This window comes from Molossus molossus, unplaced genomic scaffold (genome assembly GCF_014108415.1).
Source record: "Molossus molossus isolate mMolMol1 unplaced genomic scaffold, mMolMol1.p scaffold_m16_p_17, whole genome shotgun sequence".
Lineage (NCBI taxonomy): Eukaryota > Metazoa > Chordata > Mammalia > Chiroptera > Molossidae > Molossus > Molossus molossus.
Window position 1 is genome coordinate 9,410,332 of NW_023425352.1, and position 12,195 is coordinate 9,422,526.

The 12,195-nt window shown below is 37.0% G+C and overlaps 1 protein-coding gene across 1 annotated transcript in view; it reads left to right on the forward strand.

Moving 5' to 3' along the window:
- CACUL1 (CDK2 associated cullin domain 1) overlaps nucleotides 1-10,106 on the forward strand; it is a 56,453-nt gene extending 46,347 nt beyond the window's left edge. The window contains exons 7-9 of the mRNA XM_036264974.1: nucleotides 3,135-3,273; nucleotides 9,457-9,500; nucleotides 9,908-10,106. Of these exons, the coding sequence (XP_036120867.1) occupies nucleotides 3,135-3,273; nucleotides 9,457-9,500; nucleotides 9,908-9,948 (224 nt within the window). The 3' untranslated portion in view covers nucleotides 9,949-10,106. The remainder of the gene's footprint in view (nucleotides 1-3,134; nucleotides 3,274-9,456; nucleotides 9,501-9,907) is intronic.
- Nucleotides 10,107-12,195: the final 2,089 nt, after the last annotated feature.

The window sequence follows — 12,195 nt, forward strand, 5'->3', positions numbered from 1 at the left end:
CATTGTGAAATGTAAATTTAGGACTCAGTTGGAATTCTCTCTGTTCTAGTGAAAATCAACTTGTTTAGGAAATATAAGAAATAGTTTATAGGAGACACTTTTGATAAAATTGACTCTCTTGTCTGGCATTAATCTTTGTCTTTTTTGTTGTGGAGTGTCACTTCACTTCTGCCCCACACTGCAGTTAGGCTTAGGCATCCACTCACCACTCCATCTTCTCAGGCCTGTCATGTGACCTGCAAGTAATCCATAGCAGGTCTTAGAATGTACCCCTCAGTAAACAGGGACTGCTTTAATTACCTTTTTGTGAAATTCTTTTGTCAGTTGAGGATTTAATAAAATACCCGATCTAAATTGCTTAACACGAAGTACCTGATACTATAATAAGCATACTAACATTAACTGTTATTACTATCCATGTGGGTCCAATGGGTATTTTATTTTAATTGGTGGCTTGATTATTTAATTTAAAAGGTATCTCAGAATTTAGCTTGTTAAAAATGGAAACTTGGTGAAATCTGTGTACTTAGGGGTAGAGTATGATGTCAAATACTTCTTTTCAGGCTACTTTAAATAATTAGCGACTTCTACAGTATTCAAATTTAATGTTACTTAAATTTGATTGGGTCTTGCTCTATTCTTCATACTTTTTAAACAAATTGTATGTATAATTACTTATGTAAAGTAGCAAAAATATTTTATTTCATGTGTCCAATAAACTTTTTCTTTTTGTTGCTTAGAACTTTAAATTTCATTTTACTCAATGTGATGAAATGGTTCATGGATTTTTCTTTTAGTGCTAGGTTATGAGTGGTTTATTTTATTTTATTTTGGAAGGCAGCCAAGTGCAGTTGACAAATTTGTAAATTCTGCTTCCCAAGTAGGCAGCTTTAGCATAAAAGCTCTGGCTTTTATCATGAGTAATAAATTTCATTTTTTACTTTAATTTATTATTATTATTTTTAAATCCTCACCTGAGGATATTTTTCCATTTATCTTCAGATAGAGTGTGTGCATGTGTGTGGGGGAGATATCAATGTGACCCTGACCAAGGCCGGGGACCAAACTATAACCGAGGTACATGCCCTTGACCGGAATCAAATCCACAACACTTTGGTCTGAAGGCCGACACTCTAACGGCTGAGCCAAATTGGTCAGGGCTCATGAGTAACACATTTGAGAATAAAAGTAATCACTAAGGGTAGAAATATTCATAGATACTTGTTCATTTAAATGCTATTCTGTCTAAGTTTGAGCTCTTATAATAGAATTCAAACTATTTGTGAGGAGAATTCTGTTTTTGACAATTGTCCTTTTGAAAAGGTGAATTTTATCACAGACTAACCTTTTGTAACCATAGGCATTTTCTGAGATACTATTAAACATATTTTGACATTTACATGTCTTGCCCATTGTGTTCCTGGTTTATTAAAGCAGTTTTATTCACCTGACAGATTAAGGTTAAACTATTTTAAAAGTTGAAATTTAAATGTAAAAGTTTCCTCTATTGTGGTTTTCACGTGTTGATCTTTATATAATGAATGCAACTGAATCAACCAGGCTGGTTTTCTAAACTCTAGATTCCTGGGTCCTGATCTTTGGAGATTCTGATGACTATTATCATTTTAGGTGTGTTTTCATTTGGTCTTTTGAAGCTCAGCTTAAAAATTGTAGCCATTCTATCCTACCCTTCTTCATTTAACACACACACTTTTTTTTTGTTTCTTCATCTTTATTTTAATGACTGCCTAGAGTTTTATAAAATGGCAGGTCTTTTTGACTCCTACCAGCTCACACTGATTGGTTAGTGGTTCCCAGAGCACTGTATTGAGACTCTTTCTAAACCATATTTGAGCTGAACTAGACAGGAACATGATTGAGAACATTTTACCAAGAGTTTGTACAAGGGGTGAGTGGATTGGCTCTTCTGTCATTTGCAGTCCTTATTTATTTGTTATTCGTTTTTTGTTTTCTTTTGCCATCTCTAACTTAGCTATTCTCCTGTTAAACTTTTTTTTTGTACTTACCAATGACCCAACATTGCACAATATTAGCATAATATTTTTCAAATTTAGAATTATATTTAGTCAGATTACAGTTTTTAAATTGAGCTCACTGGAATAAATAGAGCATTGACAGTTTATGGTTTTTGATATACACAGCTAAGATGTTTTCCAGGAGGGAAAATTTGAAAGAGCCAGATTAGAAGAATCTAAAAGGGTAACAGTATTCAGTTAGGGCCAACAACAAGGAAGGAGAATGCTGGTTTCATCACACCCCTGCTACAGGTGGGCATTTTTTACAGCTAGAGTTCAGTGAGTAGGGGGAAGAGACCGTGTTTATTTTAGTTTGAGTTTTTGTGATTAACAGGCTTTTATTCCTTTTATAATTTTTTCCTTGTAAGTTATTCAGTCTTATCTTTCATTTATCTGGTCTTAGTGATTTGTAAAAATGCTTCATAATAAAAATACCAATTCATCTTCGATGTAAATATTTCCTTAGACTTCTCTTTGCCTATTTATTTTATTTCTGAATGTTTTTCTTTAGCTGATTCTCTTGATCATTTATCTTTTTAAAATAAATAACCATTTAATTCTTTTCTTTTACTGTTCTATATACATAATTTGCTGTTATTTAGCATGGGTTAAAGTAGGGTTTTATTTAAAAGTACTTACTAGTTATCTCCAACCCACTTGTGAAATGTTTCATTTTCCCCTCCATTTTTGTGGTACTCTTTTTTTTATATATGTCTAGTTATTATTACCTGTACAATTTAATTCTTGGTCCAGTGTATTATTTTAATTAATGCTTTATAGGGCTAGTATTTTCATCAAGCCTCTTCTCCAAGTTGCTGTCCACTCAGGATTCTCATTTAATCTCATTCATGTTTTCCCTCATATTTAGACTTTTTGACAAGGCTCCTTTAAAATTCTCTAGAGATTTTCATTACATTTTGTTATATCGGTAACATGTAAAAACATCGGCTTTCTTTACACTGCAAATTCTTTTTAGGAAGGAAATTTAACTTCTTTATGTTTTTTATCAGATTGGGATTGCACTTAAGTTTGGTTTAATATATATTAATTTAATTTGTCTGCATGATTTTTTTAATGAATCTTTTCCTTCCCTCACAGAGTGGGTTCAGATGGCTCCAACTCTATTTTCTAAATTTATTCCAAATATTCTCCCTCCGGCGGTGGAATCTGAACTTTCTGAATATGCTGCTCAAGATCAGAAACTTCAAAGAGAACTTATACAGAATGGTTTTATGAGGCAAGTTTTTTCCTTTCATAACAAAATATTCCTTTCCTTAGGCCAGTTTGGCTTGGCAGGGGAGGGATGCCAAGGTTTTTAGATAGAAATAACTGAGCAAGAGTCAGGGTGCTCTTCCTGGAGAGGTCGGCTATGTAGCTCACTGTGGAATGTTGAGGCTGGGTTTCGATTTTATGGAACCTGTGCTTCACTAAGGGATTTTGAAGAATGAATTTCTCATCCGGTGGGCAGCTTCCAAAAGCTCTTCCAATTTTGATCCTCTCATATTCTGAACATTTGGAGAAGTATTGTAGAAATTGTATGATCAGTTATAAGGTACTTTTGTGATTAAACTATTATAAAGAGGTTTTAGATTCTGTTTTTCATATTTTCACTTCTGCCCCAAATTCTAGTTGTTTCTTCTTAAAAAGTAGAGTATCTCTTTAATGTGGCCAGAAAGTTTACCACCCTTAGTTTTGACATACACACTTTGCTAATTTTTCTAAAATTAATAATTCAGTATCATACCTGTAACCAGAAAATCTTACAGGGTGCATTTTTTCGACTGAAATAAATGATATAAAAGCTTCTGATTCCCTCTGGGAAAATACCCAGTTATGTCACCAAATCATTGAAGGGTACATAATACCTTGTATTTTCATACTCCTTGCTCTGCACTTACGTGTTTACGTACCCTCACTTATTTGGCTCCATGGCATAAGAGGAAGAACGTTGTGGAAAGGAAGACACCTGTTTTCTCATGAGGAATAGTTGTGACCACAAGTAGTATGTTGATCATTGACTCATTTGTTTCGCTAGGACTGGGGATAGACATTCATTTTCATAGGTTCTGAGGCCAAATTAAATCTCAGAATATTGGTCTTGACCAAGATCACTGTTACCAAGTCTCTAGTTTCAGCACAGGTTAGGAAATGAAGAGATTGTTTGGCTCATGGATTGGCATTTTTTTCCGATTTTGTCCTTGTGGCATTTATGTTCATATGGTAGTAGGGGCACTGAGTAATCCATTGGTCACTTACCCTAATCACTATCAGTTCACACGAGAAAGGCTCAGTTCAGCTGTGTGGGTAGATAGACCTCTAAACCTGACTTTCTTGTAGAAAGGGAAGGAGAGGCCAGTGGGAAATGGTAGAATGTAAACAGCTAGTTTTTTTCTCTGATGTCCAGTGGTCATGTTTCCTGACATTAACTGTAATATTTCTAACAGTATTATTTTCATACACAGAATGAGGCCATTTAATGCCATAGTAGTTTTACTTATTCATGTTTGAAGAGCTAATATATTTGTGTGGTTCAAAAATCAAAATGATATACATTAAGAATAAAAAATATACACTGAGAAGTTTTTTTCCCGCCTATTTCCCCATATACTTGCCATCCCATTAGGTAACCATTTTTATTTCGGTTTCTTATTATTCCTTCTAGTGTTTTTCTTAATATACAGATACAAGCAAATACACTATATATGTTCTTACTTTTATTCATTTCTTACACAATCTGTTGTGTAGGTATACTACAATTTATATAACCAGTTCCCCGTAGATGGCAAATTGAATTATTTCCAGTCTTTTGCTGTTACAGAGAATGCTGGCATGAATAGCCTTGTTCATGCATACCTGTTACAGGTATATCTGGAGAATAAATTCCCATAAGTGGGAGTGCTGGGTCAAGAGTAAATGCAGTTGTGATTTTGATTAATATTGCCAAATTGCCCTCCGTAGGGGATTATACCATTTTGCGTATGAACCTGCGGAGTTTGGTGTCCCTGTTCTTCGTAGCCTTGCATGTGGAGCATGTTGTTAGACTTTTGGATTTTTGCCAGCAGGTGAAAAATAATTACTCAGAGTTGGTTTAATTTGCATTTCTTGTTATGAGTGAGGCTGAGCATATTTTCATGTTTCATCTTTTTCTGTAAACTGCCTATTCATTGTTCTTTACTCATTTTTCTGTTTGATTGTTTATTTCCTCCTTAGTTTCAAGGTACTCTTTCTGTAGTGAAGAGATTGATTTTTTGCCTGAGATAAGACAGTTATTTTTTTGTTTGTTTTTCTTTTAATTTTGCTTATGTTGTTGGTTTTTCTTTTTAATTTAAGTCATATCGAAGTTTTATTTTACTTTTTGTGTAACTTTATCAGGTTTTGTCATTTTCTGGCTCATGTGTTTTGAATTATAGTTAAAATTTTTTCTTACTTATTTTAAAGTAAATGCAGAATAATCCGAGTATACCTTTTAGTTTCGGGGGGGGTATCATTTTGAAGTATTTTATACTTTAATTAATGCTTAATTTGAATGTTTGCTTTTAATTTTAGAGATGAACTTATTGGTATCTTTAAAAAACAGCCTTCTGAAAACTTTTATCTCTGTGAAGCAGTTTAGGAAGTTACGTCTTGTAGATTTCTCTGGACACCTTAAATTCACTTTTCTGAGCAGTGTGGGCAACTATTTAAACATATCCAGAGACATTCCTAACTCTAATTTTGGAGCTGGAATAAGACAGCAGGGTGCGGGACTGCTTGGTGTATAGTAGCTCTAATGTAAAATTTGCTTGGGATGAGTAACTGACTTCATAAATAGCTTCATGTAACATTACCTTGTACGTGAACTAACATGACATGTTCTGTCAAGGCCAGGTTGGTCATATTCAGGGAACTGCCTTGGTGTTTTGGTGTAAATTGGATTTTTTTGTTTATCTTAGTGGAATTCTTTTATACATCTTCTGCCTGAAATTTAAATGTTAGTATTCCAAGAGATGATAAAATTAAAATGTTTCATTTTACAAACTGAATTGGGCCATTGCTAGACTTAAGTTGTCAATTTATTACACATTTACTGTAAGCATTAATGTCTGCCTCATAGAGTATTCTGATGAGTCCTTAGCATAGAGTAGGCCCTGGCCAAACTGACATTCTTAGACTCACTCTGCCCCCTGCCTAGCTGGCTCAGCCCGGGCAGAAAGGTTTGTGACACCGTATAGGGAGCCTCTGGGAGAAAGTCTCCTGTGCTCCCCGCTCTTCTTGTCCCACGTTCCGCCCTGCCAACGTGGATGCCTTCCTTGCTCAATATTTAGCCAGAATGGTTTTAAAAGAAATGGTGTCCACTGATGTTAAAAAAAATTGACAGGCTATCTAATAAGAATTCTGTTACTGGCTATTCTGATAGAGCAGTCATTTTATAGTTTATGCCTAACCAACCACATGATTCCTGTTCAGCTTTGCAAACTATTTTTTCATTTAAGATTATGTTCCACTTACATGATGTACGAAGTCCTGAATAGGCATTACACAGCTTTAATGTGGATGGCACAGAGTAAGTCTTTGAAATATTTTGATATAATGTGTGAATGTTGTCAAATATATCCTGTTTTGCATTTAATGGACAGATTCTCATTTGAGCTAGAGTTTATGTGAAAGATCTTTAGGTGCATGGAAATGCAACGTGGACTTGTTTCAAAGCTAGAATTAACGTATAAGCTAAGAGCAACATTTTCTTTTTATCTGTTACCTGCATAATTAAATTGGTTATTGTCAGGGAAGGCAAGTTGGTGTCTGTTGTTGTCAAAGATTGCGTTATGGAAGATAAGCTCATTTGGGAACTTCTAAGATGCATGCCCTGTGATGGAGCATCTCATGCAAACCAGCCTGTGATCCTCTTCAAAGTGGGCACCAAATAGCGTTTCAGGGCAAATAAAATGTTCTGAGTAACTGGTACCTGGATTTCTGAAACCAAATAGAACCTTGTAGGGTAGGGGTATTGTTGGTGTTTTAGCTGAGAGTCTTACTATAGATTGGGGCTTTTCCATTTAGTAGCAGGGGTCTGGTTTGGAGCGCAGCGCATAGCTGTCCCTACTGGTCGCACTAGGTCATATCTTGGGCAGCCTTTCACATGCGCCGCGTTCACATTCTACTTCTCTTCTGTGGCTCTCGCACTGTGTTTTTCTCCTGCTATTTTTTGCATTTGGGGTTGGGAATAAATACTGTCTGTAGAAGTTGAGGCTCCAGGTATAAAATTCTCCCTTTTCCTATTGGTCAGCATTAACTTGTTTGTTTCAGAATATTTGGTGAATGCTGCTGTGATGATACTAGTGTAAATAGTAATAATGTAAGATGCTCAGCTGGCTTGGCCTAGGTATAGTGTTCACAATGGAGATGTTTAAAAGTGGCATTAGGACGTCTGTTCAGAGTTCTTTAAGCTTCCTATGGCTAATCATGCTAAACATTGTGCATATTTTTTTCTAACTGCTCAGATGAGAGAAAAATCCTTCAGAGCCATTTCGTGTGTTCTTTCTGCCAGTCATTAAGACTCCTCACCCAGTCCAGCAAGAAGTTTCTTTCCTCGTCTTGAGCAAAACCAGAGAAGGAAAGTGGGAAATTTTGGTAATCTGGAAGACTATTCAAGAGCAGAAAATAATTACTTGAGCTAGCATTTTAATCACCTGTACAGGCCATTTATAAATTATTCACTAATTTGTTAATTTAGCACATACTTGTTTTCTACTATGTGCTAGACACTATTTTAGGTACTGGGTGAACAAGGCAGCAAAACTCTGGTTTTTATGGCGCTTGTGCTTGAGTGTAGGGAGAGAAATAATAAACATGTACACCGTTTATTTAAAATAATAATGTGTTATGAAGAAAATGAAACAGTGTGAGATGGAGATGAGTCAGGGCATGTGTGAGGGGCTAGTCCAACTCACTTGGTAATGGCGTGCCTTCCGAGGAAGAGACGTTCCAGCTAGGAGTCCGTGAGGGGGTAGCCGCCGGCTGACGCGGGGAGAGCCTTGCAGGCAGAGAAAGTAGTAAGCACAAAGTGCTAACGTGTCCAAGGGGCAGAGAGCAAGCCCGAGTGGCTGAAACATAGTGAACAGAGGTAGGTAAAGGAGGATGGAGGGGTCGACAGGAGCCAGATCTCACCAGACTGGGAAAATGAATTTGAATTGACTTTTAACTATAATGGAAACCCACTGAGGGGCTTTAATCAGAAGCATGATATAAGCGTATTTATGCTTTTACATAAGATCACTCTGGCTCTTATCCGAACTGATAGTAAGACTCTTGCAGTTGTGTAGGGGATGATAGTGTCTTGGATTGGGGTTGTTGCTGTGGAGTGGGTGAGGGGTGATTTATTTTGGATACTGTTTTGGGGTAAAATGTTCCAGAGTGAGGGAAAGAAAGGACTCAAAGACGAGCTAGGATTCTGGCCTGAGGAATGGGGTGGATAATCATTTACTAAAGAAGGCTGAGGAAGGAGTGGGGGTGGTGTGGAGTCAGCCTTGTTTGTTCTCGCCATTCTACGTGGGCGATATGTATAAATTATCCAGCGGCAATGGTGAGGAGGCAGTTGGGTCTGTGTCTAAAGTGCGGCATGTCAGAGCTGGAGAGAGAAGTCTGGGACCCACTGGCGTATAGGTAGTATTTCAAGTCATAGAACTGGTATGATTGTTGTTCTAGATGAAGAATAATATATAAGGAAAAGAAACGTGGCCAAGGATAGAGTGTTGGCTGGAGTCAAAAGCTAGTGAACTAGTCGTTATTACTCTTTGCTTTGGCATTTTAGTCATTTGAATTATTGTCTGAGAAACTAAAGAGACAAAAATATGACTTATGGTAGCATAAGACCTAATCAGCTCTGTGTTCTAATCTCTAAAGTGGAACTAAAACTTCTGTGGTATTTGAAAAATGAACTGGTTAATGTATGTGAAGGTTCATGTTCTTCTACCTGCAAGGAGGGTGTTTATATTCGTTCTTAATGAGATTCTGAGATTTTTCAAAAGCAAGGGTTTTTAGGGTAAGATTTTGAATTATCTTCTCTATTTCATATTTGAAATTTGCCCTAGTATAAGGTCACTAGGGATGTTGTTAGCAGAACCCAGGTTAGTCTTCAAAGACATTTTAGTCTGAATGTATTTCTAGAACTCAGTATAAACCATCTTTGTAGATAATCTCTCCTTCATTTAATAGCTTTCTATATTTAAAAGACAGCATCCTTTAGCTAAGAATATTCTGTTTATAAATGACTCAGTTACTGTTTAAGTTTAATGTCTATTTTAAAATAGGTTTTTGGGTTAGAATTTCAGTGTCTGCTGTACTTCATTATCAATGATATCAGTCCGTTTCTCCTGTTGGTATGTGAAGATGTCCATGTCAGTCAGTTCTGTTGATTCATTCTTCCTTTTTTAATCTCCAGAGGTGACCAGTCCCGGAAGAGAGCTGGGGATGAGTTGGCTTATAGTAAGTAACAATGTTTCTTACTGTCTTTGATGGTTCTGTGAGGTGAGGTAGCCACTGGCAGTGAACGTGCAGTGAGTATAACAGTGCCCGTCGTGTTCTGATGTCGGGCTCACTGGGCCCGTGTGTGATCGAGGACCGACTATTCTGCAAGCAGTGGCTGCTCTGCGTCCAGTTGGTGGTGGTGGGTCTCAGGTAGTTGTCAAGAGGCTGCCAGATCGACTCTCTAGTTGCCTCGGTTTCTGACGATCTAACCCCCTTTCACTCCACTCAGAACCACTTAAAAAAAAAAAATCTCCTTTTGGGTGATTGGGAGGGGGGTGAGAAACACTGTTGAATAGTCAGATTCCTACCATTATCAAATGTTGTCTGCTATTCATACTTCTTCCTGTTCGATGATTTTTTTTCAGACAGCTCATCAGCATGTGCGAGTTCCAGAGGGTACAGATAGTGACTGTGTTGAATGTACTTTCCTTCCTGCCACAAGGACACACTGGAGCTGCAGAGACTGTATTCAGAGCACAGTGGGTCCTGCACTCAGGCGCTCTGTCACAAAGCTGTTCTCGGAAGAGGATGTCGGACTTCTTTCTTTGATTTGTAATTTAAAAAAACAAAAAACTAACAAACAAAAAAAACAACCTGTCAGTTGCTGCTAGACTTGGGGATGATTTTGAAATGGGACAACCTTTTCATGAATCCATCTTTAGATTCTGTGCGGAACAGGCATCTTGAAAAGTGACCGTTGCTAAGTGAAATCCAGCAGCCCAAATCAGCAGCTTCTTGCAAAAAATACAAGAGCAGAGGAATTTTTTAAGCACTGTTTTATTCACTTGTGGACTTGGCACTCAGCATATTGGTTTCACACATCAAGATACCTTTTGCTTTAAAATCAAGCAGATCATTACAATACAGTATTTTTCACCCATATCCAAAACAAACCCCTTTCAAAGAGTTGGTCTTTGTTTAGCATTAGAAAGTCTTGTGAAAGGAAAATGCTAACTCTGCTTTTGCTATACCTTTCCCCCTATTAATTCAGAACTTTTTTCTACTCTGTGCCTTGAGCTTTGTGCACTTTGCAACTCTGTGACCATGTTGTCAAACTCACAAATGCTTTCTGAAAAAGATTGTGGTGTCATGGACTAAGCCGCCAAGATGTCAGGTGTGACTTCATAGCAGGATGCTGAATGAGTAGGAAAACAGAAACTTGTTGCACATTGGTCAGATTTCCCTCCCCTCACCATGGCATATTCATGTTAATGTTGGGGACCAACTCTTGTAGGACATTTCCATTTCCTCTAGTATTTAATATGATTGCACCAGCTGCTGTGGTATTGGTATCATGCTAGTTCAGGTGTGGCCAGTACTTCAGCAGTTAAGCTCCCCTTTCAAATGTTGGGAATCATCCCACAGGAAAAGCTGGCTCCTGTGATGCTCTAGGAAGCAGATATGGTTATTAAATCCAAATATAATCAATGGTGTGGGATTCCTGATCCATTTCATTTTAAATGGATAAATACTTTAAAAAACAATCTGCAGTCTGCATCTTTTAAACATTGTATTTGAGTCTAAGAAGCAGCACCGCTATTTGAAGGCCCCCTTCCAGCTGCAGCAAAGCTGTGTTTTGTTTTTCCACACCCACAGTGCTATTTAGTTCCTGATTAGATTCCGAAGCTCATTCTAGTTGTTCTTGAAAGGCAAAGAAAAATAGAAAATTTTTTTTTCCTCAGTTCTATTTGACTCTAAATTGAGCATTATGCTTGAGTCTGTTAGCTATGTTGGACTAATATTAACCTCTTCAGAGAACTTGGAGCAGAAAAAGAAGGCATTAGAGGTACTGTCACATTTCTGATTTGCAGGGTTTTTTTTAAAATAAGAGTTGCCTCTGCCAATTCAGCTTCTCCGTCTTTGGGGAGTTGGTGAATGGGAGAGTTAGAAGTGTGATCTTGGGAGCAAGTAAGTCATCTAATGGAAGTCCTCTGTTGTAAAGTTACTATTCAGAGAAGTAAAGTAAAGGTTGTCAGATTTATTTTTTTAAGTACTTACCAACCAGAGTTGCTAGATTTTGTGGAGGACTTGAGTTAGACTCATTAACTCCATGAGTATCTTGGACTGTATTGATAAACATTGAATTGCTGTAAGAATATATATGGGCTTTTACTATGCCCTGTATAGTTTGATTTGCTGCACCAGTAACAATCTAGTATCAAGGAAAATTCCATTTTACCATGAAGGCCAAATTTTACTTTTTTCAGTGGAATGCTTGCTGCAGGCTTATAAATAACACCTGCAACTAAAGTCTCTCCTGAGTAGTTTTAATAATATTTCTGCAAGGAATAAAATTGGAATATTTTTTTTTAAATGTGGATGAATTCTTCAGTAATTTAATAATATACCCAAATGCTTTTTCTGGGAGAGACTATTGTTTGTCCAACAACAGAACTTTCCCTATAAAAGCATTATATTATAATATGAATTGGCATTAAAATCTTTGGATGTTTTTGCATTATTAAGTTAATGGAGAAATATTTTATATTGTCCTCTCTTTATTATTATAATATATGTGAAAACAAAAATTGGGTAAAGTCTGCAAAGTTTCGTTTCTCTAAGTTTTGTGCAGTGACCGTAGCCAGCTCTGGGTCAGGCCTGGTATGCAGAACTGTGATGGAGGTGCTGCTGTGGGAGGGGCCACACGTTCTCC